At 35.1% G+C, this 23,872-nt stretch overlaps 1 protein-coding gene across 1 annotated transcript in view; it reads left to right on the top strand.

Annotated features, from left to right (window-relative positions):
* LOC150082193 (transmembrane protein 184B-like) overlaps positions 1–23,872 on the top strand; it is a 162,644-nt gene that overhangs the window by 100,078 nt on the left and 38,694 nt on the right. The window contains exons 5-7 of the mRNA XM_090379161.1: positions 1,524–1,599; positions 11,220–11,311; positions 20,518–20,687. Of these exons, the coding sequence (XP_090235287.1) occupies positions 1,524–1,599; positions 11,220–11,311; positions 20,518–20,687 (338 nt within the window). The remainder of the gene's footprint in view (positions 1–1,523; positions 1,600–11,219; positions 11,312–20,517; positions 20,688–23,872) is intronic.

Raw genomic sequence — 23,872 nt, 5'->3', positions numbered from 1 at the left:
CTTTCCAGAAGAGATCCATATCCTTCTTGAACTAGGATTTCCAAACTTGTATAGTCTTGAGATGAAGCCTAACCATTGCTTTATACAGGATAATTATGCATGTCATGCTACAAGTCCATATTGCTTCTCTGTATGTTGGTGGAATAATTCCGTGTTTGACAGCTTGTCTGCATTACTAAGAAAATTTCATGTCACAATTTTATATTATTATCCATAATGTAATTCCCTATGTAAGGAACTCTTAATTCTTTTGAGTGGAAATCAAATAATTTCCATGAGTTCTGTGATTTTTCGAAAAAATGCAATAAGTTTATGTGACAATCTTAAGGATAATGTGCCTTTTGTCTGTTTTCCATATAGGAAGATAGTGCCTTAAAATTAGTCTCTGGTCAAGATAACAAGACATAATTATTTATATTACTTCTCTGTTGACATTATTTAGTGAGTACAGTCAGCTGTTCTAGCTTTGATTTTTAATTGCATAATAGTCGGCATTGTTCAAATCTTTTGTGTTGTCCTGCTGATTAGTTCATCTGTCAGTTGTGCTGCTATGTTAGTGAATTTCATCGATCATTGTTTCCATGTGGTCTTCTGGCACAATGGAGCTTAATGGTTGATTATTTTTAATTTATTAATTTTTTTTATTATTTAATGCTCTGTTTAATGGTCATGTTGTTATGGTTTGTTGTTAGTATCTGTTGTATCTTGAGTTTACTGTCATTATAGTGTAATTAAAATGTTTATCTATTGTTTGGAGGAAAGACTTTCTTCTGCAATACTTGTTTATTTAGTTCTCCTTTCTGGTTGTCCGTTTCTGCCTTTGTTTCTTGTATTTGAGTTCTGTTTATATTTTTACCTTTCCTGGCTTTGTTATTCAGTATAACTTTTCTGAATGTATTGTGTTTATAGCCATTATGTGAGATTAATATGTAAAAAATTAAACACATGACTTATGTTATTTATGTAATTTTATATGATTTATTGAGTCCTTGAAGTAGAAATTAGGCAAAAGACAAACTTGTTTCTTAACAAAAGGCAAGCCCAGTATATTTAATATTACTGCTTTCTTGTCAACATTTTGGATCCAACTTTGGGTATTTATTATCAAGGTAAAGTTAAGCAGGTAACGGTCTCTAAGTTTGAAGCAAACTTGAATTAGATCTGTTATCTTTTTTTTTTTTATTCCAATTAATTAATGCAATTTGGCAGCTTCTCTTCTCTTTTTACTAACAGCAGAGCCTTTCAGAACTATTTCCTTGAACCTCTTTCCTGAGGATAATTGGTGAACAAACTTTCAAATATTACCAGAATTGGATTGAAATTATTTCTTAATGAGGAATAGGTATCCTTATTTGCAGTTTTCGCTTACCAAATTTCTCTGTTGGTGATAGTCTCAGTGCTTACTATTAATGACTCTTGTGCTCTGTTATTTACATTATCTTAATACTGAAATGATTATTTAGCAAAAAATAATTTCACTCTAAAATTGTTTTTTTTTTTTTTTTTTTTATTTTATTTTTAAGGTCCAGTTGGATATATGGTACATGTTGTTTAGCTGGAAAAACGTATACTATTGGTTTTCTGAGATTTTGCAAACAGGTTGGTTTTATTTTATTTTATTTTAATGTGCCTTAGTAATTTGTATGAATAGCTATATAAAGAATACCATGACCGAAAGTTGTATTCTTTATCAATAATTATTTAGCAAAAAATTATGAAATAATTATTTAGAGAAAAACATACTAAAAATATTATGAAAAATTATTTTACTTGCTGTAAGTAAAATAATTTTACAGAAGTGTGACCTTAATTACCAACCTGGCAGTCATGACATTCTGCTAGGGTTGGTTGAAATTACTTTTCTTTTTATTTATTGTGTTTGTGGCCCCGATCAAACTATGACAACTCCATTGTGTATACTGTGACCATGCTGTGCTGTTAAAGACCAATCAGAAGAAGTGGTGTAAAAGTATAATAGTGTACTGTTAGGTTATGCTGTTTGTGTTGTGTGACTGGCCATTTAGCCCAGATGTCAGCAGAAACTGCTGCTATCTGGTTACCATCTCTGTCACATGGAGCTGGGCCAGGGATCTACTATTCTAGCATTCTTCTGGATCATACCAGTTAAGCTCACTCCGTGCATAGGAGGGAGTGAGGTAAGGGATTTAAAAGAAAAAAAGTTAGGTTAAGTTAGATTAAAAAGTGAGAATAATCTGGGAGTCGTGCATTTGATCGGGGGTTGGAGAAGGTGGTGCTATGAAGAAAACCCTTTGTGGGCCCCTCTACAGTACGACTCACTGCAATACTGAATGAATATAAATCCTTTGATCTCTATTGATACATATTAACCCTCATACATATGAGGGTTAACTGAAAATGTTTTTAATACTTGGAAAGATGCAAGTCTGAAAGATGTATTTTATATATATATATATATATATATATATATATATATACAGGTCAGCCATCGCTAATCCAGTTCCACTGCTAATTCCGCAAATGTAATTTCAAATTTCCTGGATCGGCGCACCAACCTGCCATTACTGTTTTGGTGGCATTGGTTACAGCATCAGTTGTTGGCGTGAACTTGTAAACACTCGCAAGCCATTCCCACTTGTTTTTCTGCATTTATTATTATAACCTGCTCATATTTAGCCCCAGCCATGGTTCCAGTGCATAAAGGAAGTGCCTCTCGGGGTGTAAAGCGCAAACACCGTACATTGTCCATAACAGACAGATAAAGTTGAACTTCTGAAAAAACTCGACAGCAGTGAGAAGTTTAACTCTGCTTAATTGTAAATTCCAGCAATTTCTCTCAGTTCCTCTTATTTTAGTAATTTTCTTTTAGCCATTCCTTTTTAGATTTTTTTTCAACACACTTGTACAAACTTGCGGAAAAACACAACACAGTATGATGGATAATACAGCACGCTAACAAACTTGTTTTCACAAAATCTCTAACAATACTGACAAACTTATTGCTACGTTTGAGAGTTTATTTTATCTCAATTAGTCACAAACAACATTCACATGTATGATGTAATAGCGTCACACGTATGTGGCCGACACAGCTTCTCAAGAAATAAAGTAATCTACTGGGCCACGTCAGCCACATATATGCAACGTTAAAAAAAAAATTTTTTTTGGTATTTTAAGCAAAAAAATGACAACACTGACATTACAATATTTATTTTAGAATTACTAATCAAATTATTTGCTAAATATTTTTTGTCCCCTGGGGAATTTTTTTCTTAACTAGCTTGGCAGCCAACATGTTAAGGGTAAGATGAGGTGGTTAGCTGTTGGGTAAACTGTACGTGCTAAAATAACCACCGGTGGTCCAGCAAGCTCACTAATCCGACACCCCACAGGTCCCAACGCTGCCGGATTAGTAACAGTCGACCTTATATATATATATATATATTTTTTTTTTTTTTTTCCCCCTACTCTGCATAGTCTCCCTTCTTATTGATATTCTTCTTCTGCCACCATTTCTGTAAAACTTTAATTTCATTAGGAAGTTTTTATCAAAAGATAAAATTTGTTCTCCAAAAGAATATTGATAGCACTTATTATAATACCTAAATCAATGTGAAAATGAGTTTCAGTCTCTTTTTTTCTCAAGTTGGAGCAAAGGCGGAAGCCTGGTGTTAAATCAGGTGAGCAAGATAGATGTTCAAGACATTCAAACCTACAATAACAAATTGTTGCCGTTTCAGCTGTTGATTACCATGCAATTTAACTGGATATCTGCACATAATCAAGTTTAAAATGGTATATCCCTGTGATGGGCTGGCCCCATTTCTAAATAATCCTTAACAGCAAGCATTCAAATCTCAGAAGATTGATGTAATCATTGCTCTTACCAAAGAATAGGCTTTGGTTTAGGAGATGGAGGGCTTCCATTACATGGACAGTTCTTTTTTTTTTCCTTCAAAACTGAAGGTGGTGGACTCTTATTTGGATCTGCCTCAAATGCCAGGCATGTTACATTAAGAGCTTGTCTCACACATTTTTGATTTGATGACAGAAGTTTGGAAACCCATTGAAGATATTTAAGACCACTTGGCATGTGTTTCTTTCTTTCCTGTGACATCTTAAGGGTATTAATATGTAATTATTCCATCTTCCATTGTTATTTCAATATGTGAATAACAATTTTGGTTGTGGCTCTTGTTGAAGGCCATTCAGATCATCCATCACTTTCAAGGCTTGTTCTTGCCATGATAAATTTTCATACCAACCTCTTTATTGTTGCATATGATGGAGCATCATCACCACCTAATGTATATGTCCTTAAGAACCTTACTCCTTTCTTCATAAGAAAGGAGTGACACCCAACTCTTTTATCATTTGACCTTCTGTAAAAAATGTATTATATATCCTAAAAATGTGTTGGTTTATATATAAATTTTAAGTACCCACTCTTAAAGTGTAAAATTAGGTGCCTTCACATATGTAACAATATTTCATAGTTTTTTGCCAGAAAGTTACACAGTAAATAAATCATGCAAAATTTTGACAGTGGCATGAGAAGTGCTTGAATATTGGTTAGTATATACAAACATGAAATTTTTACTTACAGACTCAAATTCCCTGGGAACCGTTTAGAACAGCCATACCTCATGATTTCAGCTATGTAATTTAGTGAGCAAAATTGGCATGCACAACTGTGGATTTTCTGTCATTAAGCATGCCCCCCCCCCCGACTAAGTCATCCAGAAAAATAGCTTCATCACCTTCACACACACACACGCATAAATTATATTGTTGACTGTAAAACCATTCCCACCACCACCGGGAATGATATTCTTCAAAATACAATGATAATAGGTGAATTATATGAAAGTCTAGCTCCTCATTGACTAAATTTCTGCATCCAGTCTGACAGATGCATCTACAGCAGCTCCATGTATCTTGCAAATATTCAGGGAGGGGCTTGAAGCTTAGTGGGATACCTCCTTAAAACTTTATGGGTCTAGTCCAGTGAATAAACTATAGGAATACATAAAGGGAAAACACATCAGGACCTTGTCTTCAATAGTAATCAATTGTTGAATGAGGTATAACAAATTCCATGCTATACTTGCCCATATAAGGAGTATTCTACACCGAATTAGACAGAATGTTTAAAATGTTTTCTGCAAAGCATTTGACTCAGTCCCACATGAACAGTTACTTTATAAGCTAGAACAGGTTGGAATCACAGGGAAAAATTCTTAGATGGGTAGCAGGATGGCTTCAGGGCAGGAGGCAGAGGGCTGTGATAAAGGTTATTCCTCAGATTGGGTTGATGTAAGAAGTGGGGTTCCCCAAGGATCAGTATTAGGACCACTATTGTTTTTGATTTTCATAAATGACATCAATGAAGGGATGAGGGCGTGATGTCTAAATTTACAGATGATGTAAAGATTGGTAGAGTAGTTAATGATCACCACCAAGCAGATCTTCTTAAAAGTGACCTAGATAGACTTCAGGGATGGTCAGAAAAATGGGAGCTATGCTTTAATACAGCAAAGTGGAAGGTATTACATCTGGGTATCAGTAAACCCAAAATAACTTTATACCCTTCGTGGAATTGAACTAAAGTCAGTATTCGAAGAAAGGGAGGACTTGGGTATTGCGATACGGTCAGACATGAAGTTCTCCGAGCATTGTAGGCAGGTTGCAGGGAAGGCCCATTGTGTCCTATTGATGATTTATCAAACATTTGCTAGTAGAGATAAGGATGTCATAATCCCATTATATAAGGCTGTTGTTAGACCACACCTAAAGAAAGACGGTGAGCTTCTTGAAAGGGTCCAAAGACTGGTAACTCACCTGGTGAGATTGGCAAAAGGGCATTCATATGAGGAAAGACTTCGAAATGTGGGTTGCAGTGCTTTGAAACTTGGAAGAAGTCACCCTAGAGGAGACTTGATTGAGGTGTTTAAGGCTCTAAGAGGCATAAGTAAAATGAATGAGGATGAAATTTTCATGGTTATAAATGATTCTAGAACTAGGGGGCCATAAGTTCAAGTTATGGAGGAGATGTTTAGACTGGAAGTTTTATTTTAGCCAGAGAGTTATACATTACTGGAATAAGTTACTTACATGGGTGGTAGAGGTTCACATTTTGGGGAAATTCAAAGGCAGATGGATAGTTACCTATGGGAGGAGGGAAATACATAGATTGGCTATTTCCTTTTCTTTTATTAATTATTTATTTTTTTTAATTTTCTTATTCTTTTTTTTTTTTTTTTTTTTTTTGGCTGGTGCAGCATAAGTCATAGGCTTCCTTGCACCATATGTCCATTGCTAATACTAAATGTTAAGTATTTCTCTTAGCTAATTAACCTATTGCTATCATATTTTTCAAAAAAGTACATAGATGATATTTTACAGAAAAGTTGCCACCTTTTCAAAATCTGTGACTTGAAGATGATTTTGTGGGAGGGAGGATAATGAAGGAAATCCTGAATTTTTTTTTTCACAAAATATACATTGTTTTAGATTATAGAATTCAGTTCTGTGATCATTTTATTTTGATTAAGGTATCTTGGCACTCATCCAGAAGAATTCATACCTTGGCAAGTATAATCTTATTTAATATGTGGTATAATAGTTTTCTTCTCTACATTATTATTATTAGCCATGTGGTGCCAAGGAAGCCTGAGGCTTATGCTGCACCATCCAAAAAAAAAAAAAATTGAGTTACCCTGTGTGTGTGTGTGTGTGTGTGTGTGTGTGTGTGTGTGTGTGTGTGTGTGTGTGTGTGTGTGTGTGTGTGTGTGTGAGCGTGAGCGAGCAAGCTCAGGACCCAAGCCCATACTCACCAGATGTGAGTCCCTGGGGTTGATTATGCAGTCATCATCAGAAAGTGATGGAAATGGAATGCAGAATATATCAAATGAGTAAAAAGTATGCAGAATGAAGTGATTTCTGTGCTTTCTAAAAGTGGGCCTATTTAGATTATATGTTGGAGTAAGAGAAACTAAATATTCTATAATTTTGTAATGTACACCAAATTTTGCTGAACAGAACAAAGGGCATGAATTTAAAGTTTTATTATAAAAGAAGGTTTTATTATAATAGAGAACATTTTAAGAGTTTATCAAAATTATTCGCAAAGGCTTGACAAGTTATACAATTCTTAAATTTAAAGTTTTCAATCTAGATATAAAAAAAAATCACAGGAATGAGACAATTGCTGTTATCCGTGGTTTCTGCCTAATTGTTTATCTTTTTAAATTGCATAGCATCACCAAAATAGGCGAATCCACTATACATTTAAAAATCTGAAACACCGCTAGGACAGCTGTTTCAAAGCTTACCAGCTTCTCATTATCTGCTGGATGTTCTACATTTGCAAGCGTATGCCAAACCCTGATGTATTTTGTCTAAGTGAAGAGCCAAGCAATTTATGGAAGTAAAGATTCCATTTAAAAATGCAACTATTATTGTTACCATTAACCCTTAGAACAGTGAATATGGCAATATGGACTGTTTGCCCTATGTAGAATTGTAGAAGTATTTCAATGCAGCAGTTGATTTACTGAATCGCGTAAATATTCATTTACACGATTTCACTTTATGCAGCTATTTCTCAGAACCAGTTAATTGCATAATGCGAGGAATACCTGTATAATTAAAATTGTGGTGTTATATGATTAATTTGGAATGATCTCAAATCAAGTACAAGGGTGGTTTTGCAAAGATCCTTATTCATCTAGAAACCCTGGTGGTAGAAAGTTAAAATCAGGAACGTATATTAGTAATTTTTTTTAGCAACTTGGTAGGCATGTCTACTACTGGTAGATATACTTCTTGAAGCCATTTTTGGAGACTGCCTCCAGTTTCCTTTGAGACTGTGACTGTGGCTACAAGTGCTGTTTATTTGCGCTGGCAAAGGCTTGGATTTGATTCCCATCAAGATGAAAACAGATCACAATTTTTTGATCTGTTTTCTTACAAAAATCAGAAATAGAGGGGAAAATCTGAAGGTTCAAGGTTAAGAGAATATAGTGAATATGGCAAAATTTAAGATCTGTCTTGACTTGCTATTTACGTGACAACAAATCTTTAATCACCATTCTTCACTGTTTTGCTTTGGCAGCTATACATAAGATGCAGCGTTGAAGTAATTAGAAAATATACCTGTTTTGGTGATGTTACTCATTATAAAATGATATTGTAATTGTTGTTTTATTCATCAATAATGTTTCTAAAATCAGATTAGCCTGTTGCTGTTACCAGATTGAACAGAGCAAGCATCCCTACAATATAATGCAGCAAAGCATTTGTTATAATAATTATTTCAAAGCCTGCATTGAAATTTAAAAAAAAAAAAAAAAAAAAAAAGCTTCCTTTACTAATAAGGTTTGAGTAATATGTCCTTGTGATGATGATGGCCAGGAAACTTAGTGACATCGCCTTTATGCATATACCCTTGCTTTGTTTCCATTGCTTGGAATATTCATGGTTTCATGTTCAAAATGAGAAATCAGGTCTCATAGAGTGGTCACCAGAGAAAATAAGTCCTGCTCATTCATTGCACAGGGTTAAAAAGTTGCTCTATACAATTCTGCATTTGCATTTTTTTTTTTTGAAAGATGAGAGTATTTAATGGATCCATCATGCAGAATGCTCGTGTGTGCAGTATTTTCCATAGAGATAGTAATCAGACTGATGTCATGAGCCAGTTTACCAACTGATATATGGTGGTCTTCCATGAACACCAGTCCCACTTTCTTTACATTCTCCTTTGTGACAATGGTTGCTGAGTTTGCAGTGATTCCCAGTTGAACTGCTACCACCACCACTCTGCAACAACTTTACAGAGTGGGCAATCTTCCCCATTTATTGCAGCCACTTCCTGATTAATTAGGGATGTTTTGCCTTGTAAAAATAGAAAAGTAGGTGATAGGTCTGTGCTACATTTTGTTCATGACCATGCTCAGCACTGCAGCTAGTATACTGGTTGCAAGTGCTGTTTATTCACACTGGCAAAGGCTTGGATTTGATTCCCATCGAGATGAAGAATTTGTGGTCTCTTTTCATACTCTGGAGTTAGTTTATCTTAGATTTCATGATTCCCCCCTCTAGAAATTTGGGATTTTTCATCCAGTAAAATGGGCAAACTAGCCACTGGATATATGCAATTTATATACTGTGTACCGAAGCTTCATACTACAGGTGCTTGTGCAAGTTTTGATAAAAAAAAAAAAAAAAACACACACACCTTCCTGTAGTTATTTCTTCTGACAACATTCAGGCATGTGCTCTTTAGAAATGACTACTACTGTCTGCATAGCCAACCTAAAGTAATTAATATAAATTTTTAATGAGATGTCATCTGATTAAAAATTATATCAGTACATGAATGGGCGCTGTCACCATCACTGGAGGGGACACAGCATCCCCTGATGGTTAACTGCAAAAGTTAATGCAGAGAAACATTACTTTTGCTGTTTTAAAAATTGTAATAACCTGTGTTTGAAAAAAAGCCTCCCCTTTTATTAATTTTATTATAATATTGGCTTCATGCAGTTTTTCAAAAGGGAATTAACATCCATGTAACATAAGTTACATTTACAATCGGAAGTTTTCTTCTGATCTGCTGCTTGGCTCTCATTTAATTCAATACATCTGTTTACTGCTTGATACAGGGTTGCTAATAGGACTGTCTGCTGCCTGATGATGGCACCATTAAGTTCCAAAACCAGTCAATGCAGTTCCTCAAGTTTTTAATGGATGATATATTCACCTAAAGGGTGATGTTATATGATTAAGAATGATATTAGTTAATTGAGGTTGACTACATGGACAGTTATAGTCATTTCAAAAGTGCACATGCCCAAATTCTGACACCATTACTGGAGAGATCAGTGTCCCCTGATGGTTGACTGCAAAAATTAATGCAGAGAAGCATTTTTTAGAAGCCATTTCAAATAAATATTTCTGTTTCTTCTCTCTCCTTTCTTCATTCTTAAACTTCTCAACTTATTCTTTTCTTTTCTGACCTGTCATGTACCTCTACTTACATTACTTTTCATATTTACTTTTATTGCATTTTCAGTTTTATGACTTTTATGCTACTGTTTCTTTATAATTTAATTATTATTTTGTATTTTATTTTAATAGTTTATCTATCATCAATGATTGCAGCAAGTTTATAGTTATGGAAATATCTGTAGAAAAAGGCAGAACTTTGAACATCAGAAACCTAATGTCTGTGTGATAAGAAGTGGAGTGTGTTTGTTTTGGAGAGGGAATCATTAATTAATCTGATCACTCTCTTTTGGGGCGCTTCCGTAGCCAGGTGGGAAGGAGCAGCAGTGCGTAGCACCCGCTTCTTGATTAGACCAGGGTTCTAGCCTGTCACCACCAAATACGGAGGATGCGGAAAGGTCAAGGGAATGACCACCGCATATTCCCGGAGCAATATGGCCTTAGTTGCTAATGCTCCTAAAAACCAAATAACAAACAAACAAACTCTCTTTTGGATAAAGTCAATGTTTTTAGAAGACCTCCCTCAACCCAGATGATAGATACTTTCATGAGGTAACACACCTTCTACAAAGGTGGTGTTTATGACTGTATAGTGGGCTTGCCACTTGCCACTCTTTTGTTGGGGTCTGAGTTTGAATCTTGTTGGAGACTGAAGGAATTCTTAAAGGCCTCTTCAGTAGAGGTTGTAATTAGCTCATGTCCCCAGGGAGGAAAGATTTTTTGCTTGGATTACTCTGACGTTGTAAGCCTTTATGGAATTCAAATTGGAACACACAATACATGATAAAAAGATCACATATAATATCAAGGTACCCCCAACCATCTAACCATCTCAAAAGGAATTACCGATGCCTGGAGGTGAGTAACTGAGAAGGGTGGGGGGAAAAAGATGCTTAGAAAAATTGTGAATGACTGAGCAGCATTCAAAGCACCAATAAAATATTATATATTCTAAACAAGAAAAATTTCTGTTTATACTCTCACAGTTACATTGGGTCAGAGGTGTTTACAAGATAGAGAGAATATAAAAATATCAATGTATTTAGCAGTCACGGGCTAAATACAGTGATATGACTGTGGTTCTCCATGCTGTATACAAGCATTTTGCATAGTATTATTAATGTGAAGCTAAAATAAATTTATAATACCTTTGTTAAAAAATTGTTGTTGATAAACATTTTTTCTTTAATTCTGACTACAGGACAATTTTTTTATAATTTTAAAATCAGGCAACTCTTCAGTTCTGTGCTGTAAAGCCCCTTATGTCTGTTATTACTTTGATTCTTCAGCCATTTGGAAAATATTCAGATGGTGATTGGAGGTGAGTGTAATGCAGTTTAGTCTTGTATTAACAGAAATCTCCTCTATAAACTTCAGCAAGAAGGTTATAGTTGAAATTTTATCTGTAATTGAAATTATTAATTGATTAATGTACTAACAAAAGAACTAATTTATTTCACCTGGTAGTTTCATAGCATAAATCAGGAGGAAAGTGTATCCTTTGGTAGTACATATAAATTACTAAGAGTAAATTAGTGAATATCGTAGTAAGAATTGTGACAATTTATGTACTACCAAAGGATACACTTTCCTTTAAATAACACCATTTAAATCATATGTATTTTACTTTTTCCAGTAAAAGTATAATTAACTGTTTGACTGCTGTGAACATCTATTCATTTGTGGTAAGTTAGGCACTGATGTCTACAAGATGGAAAAAACTTTTTGTAAACTTCTTGATATTTGGGGGTTAATTGGCATGAAATCCTTTAGTAATGCTGATGTGTTTGGTCTATCAGTATGCTAGAAAAAAATTAGAGCAAAATACAATTTTCCACTTGTTTTTATTCATGACTATATCTTCTGTTTTGTTTTGACTGTTCTATATGTATTATGCATACAGCAGTCTTGCATGCATACTGTCTGTATAAAGGACAGTATTTTGCTTTTGTATGCTCTGTGATGGTAAACAGTTAGTGCTCAGCAGTTAAATGCTGTGAGTAGGCATGGTTTCTTTTGTGGCCAAAACTATCTGGCAAGCAAAATTTTTTTTTTTTTTGTGGCTGGGTAACCAAGCCAAAATTTGAAGTGTAATGAATTTATTGAATATTTTTCCAGTGTGAGAGAACATTGAAAGGATATTCAGTATGAAAGAATCGACGAGTCAAACTGCAATCCACATCTCTAGCAGCAGAGGCATGTGGGATTTCTTCTTTATGAAACTCCCAAGTCAGCTTTCTCCTAGTTTAGTCTAAGGTCTTTGTTCCTACTCTTCATTTTTGTAATCGTTAATCATTTATTCTAGACCCCAGTTTCAACCACATTGGTCACCTGAAAGAAATCATTCCTGTTTTTCAATACCCATATTTCAGAGTATTTCATGATTTCACTTCCAATGGCTCTGTCAGGAGTTTCCTAAGCTTTACAAGCATAATACTTTGGTGTTCTCTCCACATCAGTCCAGGAACCAGTTAAACAGGTGAGCTTTCACCATATTATATTCGTAATTTTCCCATTTTGTTCTCAGTCAATACAATACTCTAAGGAGATTATTAACTGTACCGTTAGTCACTGTGAACTTCCATTCTAATTACAGTCAAACTTGGTTATAAAGAGCATGGAAATAATGGAATCATGGCTGTAATGAGCAAAAAGCCATAATGATTTTAATTTATGCATATTCCCATACAGTCGCTCACTGTTATAATGAGTGTACTACATGGATATACCGTACAAATTTTGGTAACTGTGCAAACATTCTTAATTGCTTGGATAGTCAAAAAATCCAATCCTTGGAATAGACAAAAACGAAAAGGGCAACTTAGCTTTTATGACCACCCGCATTGGATTAGCGGCTTGTCCCCGAAATGACCTTGTCCTTTCAGGGACAAGGTCATAAACCGACATGCATTGGCGTTCCGCTCGCTGCATTACTCTGTTTGCAGATTATCTTGTATTCACTGAACCATAAATTTAATTCGGGACTCCTCAGAATTTTGTATGCATTTCAGGACTTCTAAGAACTTTGTATGCAGATCACTTTACTGTTATTTTAAAGTAAAATCAGTTAGAAACGAATCCTTCCTTCAGAAGCATGTCTACTAGCAAAATAGAAAGTGTCTCTCGATTCGCAAAAAAGTTGAAATTATTTGAGAGTTAGAACGTGGTGCAAAAAATGTTGATGTGTGTAAAAAGTTTTCTTTGTCCTCTTCAACCATATTGACATTGTGGAAGAATAAGCATGTTTACATATCAGCAATGGAAAAGAACATAACAGAAAAAAAAATTTTAGAAAGTGCAAGGTTACAAATGTCAATGTAGCATTGCTTCAATGGCTCACTACACAAAGAAGTGCTGGATTTCCAATAGGTGGTCCAATCTTGAAGGCTCAAGTGCAAAAATTTGCTAAACGATTTGGATGCAGCGATTTTGTATATAACAATGGTTGGCTGGATCGATTTAAAAACTGAATACAAGCATATTAATAAAAAATAATGTGTAGGTATATACTAATATTATTTTTTTCTCTCTAATATTTCTTTTGTTTTTTGAATCTATATCTTTTTATCAAGTTATTGAGAATTTAAAAAAAATAGGAGGTAGATTTAACTCATCACTGATATAGCAAGTAACGATTATAACTAGGAAATTTTGTCGGTCCCTTGATGCTCGTTATAGCCAAATTAAACTGTATTTTGGTAGTTCATATTCACACACATTTACAAATATTTAATATAGGCAATGATCCAGTTTTCGTTTTATCTTTTTCATCCCCAACCTTCCCACTCCCTAGAAAATGAATAACCTAATAATTTTAGTGACTTACTCCTATTAATCTTGTTTATTGTAATTTGCATATTTAATTAATCAATTAAAAATGTTTTTATATTCATTGTAATTAATTTCTAGCTTGACTGTTATTTAACCTGTTGACAGTGAGCAACAGCGACTTCTCAAAACTTTGCCAAACTGTTTCTGTTGAGGTGTATTCAATTTAACTGCAACATTTTCAATAAAATGCTTTAATCTCTCACATGGTATATAATATTCCATGTTGATTACTTTAGTTCATTTCCATATTTAATCTTGTTTCTGTTGCTGTATATTAGCATCGTAGTTTGTTAAATATTTTCCATTTCATGCACTGATTGAGAGTAAAGGCGGAAACACACTATTATCACATCACGGGACTCTCGCCATGTCACTGTTTAGTGTAGTTGGTCGTAAAAGAAGCATCACTATAGCGTAGGGTGACCAGATTAAAAATTTGATCTCTCGGAGTACTCATGCTTATGTTTGTGGTATTCATTTCTCGTTTTGGGGTACTCGCATTATATCTTTAAAAAATGAACAATTTTAATAATAAATATTTTATTTCTATATTTTTTTTTTGATTTTTACAAGTTCATGGAATGCAAAATTAGTCAAATTTTAATAAAATTAACCGAATTATGGCTTGTGTTTTAATTCGGAAAATTTTATTGCAAGAGTTATAAACACTAAAGGAAACTTTTATAAATATTAACATCAAATGTTTTACATAATTGTTTACAATACATATTCTTGATTTATTTTATCAAAAAGAAAATATTTACCTAGCAATACTTTTCATTTGAGCAAATTTTCTATAACAGTTTCTAATTTTTTAGTGCATATGCGTAAAATTCTTTGCATGACACATTTTGATTGGTTTTCACCAACACTTCTTCAACATTCTGAATTTAGGTCTAATTTATTTCTATCTTTTTTCCATGCATTAAAACATTAAGCTAAATGCTCATTCACTTATTGCATTTGAGTGAGGCAAAGCAAAAACAAAATTAATATTTTTTTCTGTATTACGTACTTTGTATGCATTTAAAAATTTTATCAAAATATCTGTGGTATTGTTGAGGCCTTTCGTCTCAATATTTTTATGGAATGATTTCAACAGAACATATTCTTCATACAGCAAATTGATATTGATATTTGGAATTTTAAATTTAAAAAAAAGAAGTTTATTGCCTGAGCCTTAAAACATTACAATGCAATAAAAAAGATGTCAAGTAGAATGTAAAAGGTTACAAAGTAAGCATAATATAAATATTCTTATAACCCTCTTTGTAAATAGGATAGAATGTCATTTTTTTAAGTCTTTATGGGTGCCTTTCAGTGACAACTTTATCGTCAGTTAATTCTTTCTTCCTAAATAATCATCTCAACAGTGTGTTTTATGATTTCTGCTTTTTTCAAATACCCCATTTCAAATTTTTAAAAAAGTGGTATTGTACCCCGAAATGGGGTACGTCTGCAAACCTTGCTGTAACGTTGTATATGTGTTATTCTCTTTTGAGGAATGCTGAAGCGAAATGAATTGCCACAGTTCATCCTCTTCTTCAGATGTTGAAGAAGATTTAGAAAATGCATGTGTTTTTCTTATAGCCGAGAGGCACCTCCGTAGCCAGGTGGGCAGGAGCAGCAGTGCACAGCATACGCTTCTTGATTAGACCGGGGTTTGAGCCCATGCCCACCAAATATAGAGGATGCGGAGAGGTCAGGGAATGACCACCGCATATCCCCGGAGCAATATGGCCTTAGTTGCTAATGATCCTAAAAACCAAATAACTTATAGCCGAGGAAACAAAGAGTACGCAATGGATACACATCATGAACTGGAAGAGAACAAAAAAAAGGCAAATTCCATCATTTACTGCTGGACTTAGAAGAAGATGAAAATCATTTTAAGATGTACTTACGGATGAATAAAGAATTTAATTTCCTGTATAATCTAATTAAGGATACACGCAATTTCGAAATTCATTCAGTGCTGAAGGAAAATTAGTTGTATGTTTAAAGAAAGTCGAAATACTGAAGTTTAATTTTGAATAAGGATTTTTATTCTGTCAAAATACAAAACAAAAATTTTTAATGAAATTTAATAACAACAAAAAACTACTTCTCAACCCTAAAAATTTAACTTGTAAAAAATTGTTATGAGTTGTACAAATTGAAATGATCGACTTGTTTGTTCTCTAAATTTGTTAATTGTAATAATACTCTCTATTTTTCACCTTTGGCCATTTTTGAGTGTCTCTGTGACCGTACATTTGCAGTGAGTGTGCTGAGTAGCTGGTCGAAGTGGAGGGTGCTTTGGAATAGGCACAGGAGCAAGGTCCTTGATGTTGTTATTTGTTTTCAGATATTCTTACTTGTGCACTCAAAGCAGCATTATTTACTTGTAATTTAATTTTCTATTAGCATTTCCTCTTGACACGTGTCGTGCCTAATGAAATTTCTGTTCAAACAGAAATATCTGAGTGCCTGAAAACGTGATTTAGCCACGAAGCCCGACGTGTTATCTTGTGAATGCAGCCAATGACAACAGTGTCTCCAAACAATAAACTAGATGGGATATATAGCTCCCCCACATTTGACGTTAGACATGCTTACATGTGAAATCCCGTGAAGTGATCTAGTAGTGTGTTTCTACCCTCACATTACTCGTCACCCTGTACATTGTTACATAAACCATTCTGAGCCCACTACATTTAAGTGGTTCAATTTTTTTTTTTTTTTTTTTTACTTTCACAGTAGTGCGAAATTCTTTTAACTGTTCATTCTGTACTCTCCTTTTTCTTATTTTTGGCTTTTGGCCAATGTCTGTTAACCTCAGAGGCCTTAGTAGAATCTCCTGTTTTATGTAGATGTTAGCTGTTTATATTTGGAGAGTGCCATCTTGAAGTTATTCTATGAACCAGATTGAGGTAATCTCTTTTTTATTCTTTAAAATTTGAGTAGGAATATTAACACGTTTGCTGCCTCAATGCAGACATGCATCCATTCAATTGCAGTCAATAAATGAGTGCAGTAAAAGGAACAACACATGAAATGAGCAACTGAGAGAGAGAAATCTGCACACTGATTGAACCATGGGTTATTGAATCATGGCTGGGATTTTGCTTAGCATCATTTGCACAGTCTAGAAAGTGCCATAAAAGCTGTATAAGTGGTTCACAGTTTATATGTTCTTTGCTTATGTAGAAGTTATTTTATCTAGTTTAGTATTTTCTACAAGAATAATAGGTAAAACTTTTTGAAGATTTTTGCTTGCTAAATTTACAGCCTGGGGCATTCAGACTGAAAAGGAATTGGGGATGGGCAGTATATTGAAGCTGATGACATTGACTCAGCCCTTTATAATATGTCATCTGATAAAATAAAATACTAAAATACTATTTTAAATAAAATACTATTCAAGTGGTACAGATTCTGAATCTCGTTCACATACGTCTGTTGATGATGTTAGAATGCCACAAACAACAGATGCCATCATTACTTTATGTGATGACTCTGTGCAGATGAAATCCGTTTATTAAGAGCACTGCCTACTTGTTTCAGCACCCAACAGAAGTGTCCAATGCACATAGGGATGACCTCCTCAAATATAAAAGGCAGCAAAGGTGTTAATAAATTATACAGTTACTCTACATTGGGTCATCATCAACCTCACTATGTCCAAAAAAAATGATTACTTAATATGTTTATCATTGAAGTGTTTAAACCACTGTCTAGTTATGGTGTAGGGAGCACAGATGTGTAAAATGCCTTTTAATAGGGTGACACTTGTTTTTTAATAGTATCAAAACTTAAGACCAGTATGTACCTTACAGCCATAATATAAGTGAAAATAGCTATGAGCATCTTTGCTAATGCCATGCCAAATGCATATATACAGGAACTCCCCGATTTATGCAAATTCGACTTTACGCAAGTTTTTGCCAGCCGGTGCAAACTGAAAAAAAATATGAAAACGTATTTTGCATTTGTAGGGATAAATGGAGGTATTGTGAAAATATTGTAATGTTAACCCAATAACACTTTGTTAGTTTTTTTGTAATTTGTTCCAAGTCTTTGGAAGTTGAAAATTTCGCTATATCACTAAACTGTTCATCTCTCTAAAAGGTCATATTTATAATGGAAATTACATTACACTTTTATCGTTATCATATGTTCCCATTATAAGAATCAATTTTGAATGCCTTTGTGATAATTTTCTAAAGCACATTTCTGGAGGTCACGACCAAAAAACAATTTGCACTTTCCAATTTATTTGGCTTTTCTGTTTAGTGCATCTAATTATAAATGGGAAGTAAACGCGATCTTATTTCATTTACGATAATACCGATAACTGCAGTTGTGTGGGTTTTTACATTATTATGGTGAAATGTGTTCCCCTTCGCTGAAATCGTCAATCATATAAAAAACAAATTTTCAGAAACTTTTCTTCATTCCTATTTACGTATTACAATGATAAAGGGAAAGTGACCAACAGAAAGTGCAAGTGGTGGTAGTGCCAGGAAACGAAACAAAATTGATTTAGAAATGAAGATGAAAATAATTAAGTACGAAGCAGGACAAAGTTCGTTATCTATTGCAAGGGAATTAGGTATTGCTGCTTCAACAGTGAATACTATTTTAAAGGACAGTGCATGTACAAAAGAACATGTCAAAGGATCAATGCACTTAAGATCAACAGTGATTACAAAACAGCATTCAGGTGCTGTATCAAAGATGGAACAGCTGTTAATAATATGGATGGAAAATCAGATTCAGAAGCGAGTGCCCCTGAGTCTAATGACCATTCGAGCAAAAGCAACAAGTATTTATGAAGATATTAAGGATAAGTACGGTGAACCCCAACCCAAGTTTGTGGCAAGCAACGGATGGTTTAATAGGTTCAAGCATTGTGCTGGTTTCCACAATGTTAAAGTATGCGGTGAAGTCGTCAGTGCCGATTCTGCAGCTGCAGAGAAATTTTGTGATGTGTTGGAAAAAATTATTGATGAAGGTGGCTATTCAACGTAGCAAATTTTTAAAGTTGACGAGACTGCTCTGTATTGGAAAAAAATCCTGGATCGAACATACATTGCCAAAGAGGAAAAGACAATGCCAGGTTTCAAGGCTTCAAAAGATAGGGCTTGCTTGGGGCTAATGCAGTGGGAGATTACAGATTAATACCACTGCTTGTGTACCATTCTGGAAATCCTCATGCATTTAAAGGCATCAATAAAGCCACCCTACTCCTGCATTTCCGATCGAACCAGAGAGCGTGGATAACAGTATCTCTCTTTGAGGATTGGTTTAAATGCTGCTTCATTCCAGAGGTTGAAAAATATTGTAAAGACAATGACGTTCCTTTCAAGATTTTGCTTCTATTAGCTAATACTCCTGGACATCTTATGAATCTAGATGATTTCAATTTGAATGTGAGAGTCATATTTCTACCACGAAACATGACTTCACTCATCTAACCTATGGATCAGTATTATTTCAAATTTAAAAGCATACTATTTACGCACATTTGCTCAGGCATTATCTGCAGTAGATGGTGAAAAAAAAATTCACGTTAACAGACTTTTGGAAATCTTACAATATTTATCATGCCATCTTAAACATTAATAAGGCCTGGGCAGAAATTACTAAAAGTTGTTTAAATGCCAGTGGCATGTAAGAGGCTTCGAAGGGTTTGAAAAAGATGAATCATATAAAGAGGATACAGATAAGATTGTAAAGGTTGCAGAGCTAATTCAGTTGGAGGTTGATGCCAAAGACGTGGAGAAACTAATAGAGAAAGAAGAGAAGGAATTATCTAACGAAGAACTTATTGACTTGCAGTGATAGTGAAAGAAGGAAATGCTGACAAAGCTCAAGATGAACCAGATGAGGAGCCAAGGTGGCATTTTGTGAAATTGCATTAGCAATGGCAAGTTTTGAGAAGATGGATCCTGACAGTGAACAATTCTTAAAAGTTAACAGAGGGGTGAATGATATGCTTGCTTGCTACAAAGACATCTACGATGAAAAGAAAAGAGCCACCGTCCAATCATCCATTAATATGCTCTTTCTTAAGGTTGAGCAGCTGACCCCCTCTAAATCTACACAGCCCTCAACCTCCGTAGCGGCATACTTATCAGCTGGAGACATCGATTCTGGCAACGATGCTTGAGAGGTAAAACATACTGATGTTATGCCTGTCCCCTCTCTTTTTTTGTAATTTTATAATTTTGAATTTTTTTTAAATTGCATGCTTTTGTAATTTTTCCTGCGCATGAGATAAAAAATTGAATAAATACAATAAATAATTCTATGTACATGTTCGTCAAACATTTCTTTTTTCATTCAATCAATTCAGCAAGCACAGTTGTGAGTGCACAAGCATGGGGGAAATTCCAACTTATGTATTTGTGAGTTCTGCGGAACTTATGAGTTCAACTTATGAGTTCTGCGGAATGCAACCCTTACGTTAATAGGGGAGTGGCTGTATTGCCTAAGTAATGGATGGTTGATGTAGGCATGGTAATGGGATGTTTGTAAGATTTTTATTAGTTCTTCTAATTTTGATCAGTTTTTTTTGGAGAGTCCTTGTAGCTTCTTACTTTCACTGTAAAGTGAATGATTTATTAAATTGATTTTCATTGGTTTCTTAATTAAGCATGCCATTTATTTTATTTAATTTTTTAATTTTTTTTCTTTTATTTTTTTTTTCAGGCCTGACAGTGGATACCTTTACATTACAATTATCTATAACATTAGTGTAACATTTGCTTTGTATGGGTTATTGCTGTTCTATTTTGCAACAAAGGATCTGTTGTCCCCTTATGAACCAGTTTGGAAATTCTGTACCATCAAGTCTGTTATTTTCTTGTCATTTTGGCAAGGTAGGTGATTATCCCTAATGTTTATTATTATATCCCAAAATGTTTAGTTTTGTTAAAACCAACCAGGAAAAAAGAATAAGTATACCTGTTTCTTTTCTAGTGCGTGTGTGCGTGCGTGCGTGCGTACGCACGCACGCACACATGTTTAATAGAAAGGTATAAAATAAGTTGAAAATTGAAGTGGTATTCTGGTAAAGATAAAAATTAAATAAAAATAAATTTGAGACTAATAAGTCATGGAAGTAATAGTAATAGTAATCATGGCATGTGATGCAAGCATATGAGCTTATGTAGCATCAGCCAAAAAAAAAAAAAAAATTCACACAACCACTCCCTCTAAATGTTTGTCCAGCTCTTCCTTAAATTTATTTAACTTATCAACTTCCACGACAGATGGAAGTTTGTTCCAGCAATTAACCGGTGGTTAATTGCTGGAAGGCAAATTTACGCACATCTATTCTACAGCTGTCTTTCCTCAATTTGAATTTATGCCCCCTTAGGTTTGTAATCTGAACAAGTGGAAGAATCCCATCAGAATTCAGCATGCTCAACCCATTCGAGGCCTTATACACCTCAATCAGATCACCTAGCAGGTGCCTAATCTCCAGCCGCTGCAATTTGCAGAACTTAAGCCTCTCTTGGTAAGAAGATCCTTTCATTCCCCTCACCAGTCTTGTTGCCCTTCTCTATACATGCTCTAGCAAATCTACATCCTTCCTAAAACGAAGCCTCCAAACCTGTACGCAGTACTCAAGGCATGGCCTGACCATTGCCTTATACAGAGGGACAATCACCTCCTTCTCCCTGCTAGCAAAATTCCTGTATATCATTGACAAAACCCCATGACCTGCTCTTGCAGCCTGTCTGCATTGTTCAGAAAACTTCATATCTGACTGCACAATTACTCCCAGGTTTTTTCATTTTCTACCACCCTAAGTGTAGTACCAAACAGTTGGTACGTTCCTCAGGGGTCCCACTTAGAATTTAGAAGTGTGGCAATTAAATCCAATATTTGATTGGTTGGGAGGTGAGTAAAAGAGATTATAAAAGCCTAAATGCCCGCTTCCATTCAAACCATGTATGTGCCTTACTACCAGATTAATGGAAGGTAGCTATGAAAATAAAGGTAGTCAGGAACAAGTCTGCAAAAAAAATATCAGTGTTATATTAGCTTAATGGCTCAAATAAATTATTTGAAACAAATCTAAATTGTGAAGCAGAACAAAATTCTAGAATGAAACTAAATTACAAGAGCAATTCATTGTCAGAACCTCTTCTTTGGGGTGGGTATATGATTTTTAATGCAGATTTTGCAGGCTACAGTAGGTGATATTTGTGTTGCTGGTGTTCTGGTGCTAGGGAAATAAAACTCAATCACACTCAGTGTAGTATTTTTTTATGTAATGTGTAGAAGCTCAATGCTTCTACATATACACTCAGTGATCACTGAATTACTACCACCCCATCTGTAATGAACTGTGCTGCATAGCTCATAATATAAAAAGCCAACAGTGGTAATTTGCATCTGGTCATGCAAGTCAAGGTGATAAAGTAGCAGCTACGAGATGTAGTAAAGATATCACAGAGTTACAGAAAGTCACAATTGTGGGAGCTAGCATGTTGGGTGCTTCCATATTAGAAATGGCACTTCTTGTCAGTTGCTCACAGACTACTGTGGTTAAGATGTACAAAGAATGGTGTCAAAGGGATCAAATCCCTTTCCACTGACAAAACTGTAAAGGATTACGCAAGGTGGATGCTTGTGGTGAGTGAAGAGTACAACACGTACAGTTTTGTGGTGAGCCACTGTGTGGCAGCTGACATCGCAGTATAATATGGGGATTGCAAGAACAGTATCATGGTGACATGGAAGCCTGTGATAGATATAAGCTGGTCTGTAACCAAGTCACAAAGGAGATTAGGCAGGCAAAGGCAGATTATGAGAAATCCTTGGCAAAGGATGCAAAGAAAAACAGCAAAGAGTTCTTTACCTATGTAAACTCTAGAAGAAGGGGGATGAATCAGATTGGTCCACTGGATATTGATGGTTCAACTGTTGATGATCCTACTCAGGTGGCAACAAACTAAATGAGTATTTTTGCATCTACATTTACTCATGAGGAGTTATTCAGGGAGGGGAATGCCAGAGGTGAGTTAAACTCTGGCAGTGAGCTAGATGATTTTGTAATAACTGAGAGGAAAGTGGAGGAGAAATTGTTGAAGCGAAATATTAAAAGGCACCTGGGGTGGATGGGATCTATCCAGTTACATTATAGGAGGCAGCAAAGGAAGTAAGCAAACCCTTAGCCATAATTATGAGAGCTTCTTTGGACTCAAGGGAGGTATTCATAGACTGGAGATGTGCAAATGTGACCCCAATTCACAAAGGAGGATCAAAGGGCGACACAAGTAATTATAGACCTGTTAGTTTAACTTCTGTTCCAGGAAAATTAATGGAGGCACTGGTTAAAGAAGCACTGCAGGATCATCTAGAGAAGACTTCAGTTATAGCTCAGACACAGCATGGTTTTGTTAAGGGAAAGTCTTGCCTGACCAGTTTGATTGGGTACTATGATGAGGTCACAAAGGAACTGGATGCAGGGAATAACTTTGATATCATATATTTGGATCTTAGAAAGGCTTTTGATACTGTTGCACATGGAAGACTGCTGAACAAATTAGAGCAGTGTGGCATTGGAGGCAAATTTCTGCTATGGATAAAGGGATGGTTGAGTGGGAGAAGACAGAGTGGTAATCAATGGACACCTCTCATCATGGACTAATGTTATTAGTGGAGTCTCTCAGGGTTCAGTGTTGGGTCCATTGTTGTTTTCTTTATTTATTAATGATATTGATGATGGTATATCAAGCTTAATGTCCAAGTTTACAGACGATGCAAAGGTTGGATTGGAAGGGTTGTTAAGAACACTAATGACAGTACGCTGCTGCAACAGTATCTAGAAAAGTTAAGCAGATGGGCTGAGAGGTGGCAAATGAAGTTTAACATTGACAAATGTAAAGTGCTACATATGGGAAGCAGTAACCTCAGAATGATGTATCAACTCTGTGGTACAACATTGACAGTGGTAGAGAATAAAAAGCACATGGGGGTAATTGTGCGTGCAGATATGAAGTTTTCTGAGCAGTGCAGGCGGTCTGCAAGAGTAGCTCATAGTGTCTTGTCA

Source organism: Mastigoproctus giganteus, chromosome 8, assembly GCF_048544385.1.
Source record: "Mastigoproctus giganteus isolate SK-2022 chromosome 8, ASM4854438v1, whole genome shotgun sequence".
NCBI classification, from domain to species: Eukaryota; Metazoa; Arthropoda; class Arachnida; order Uropygi; family Thelyphonidae; genus Mastigoproctus; species Mastigoproctus giganteus.
This window is presented reverse-complemented; position numbering and strand designations above follow the sequence as displayed.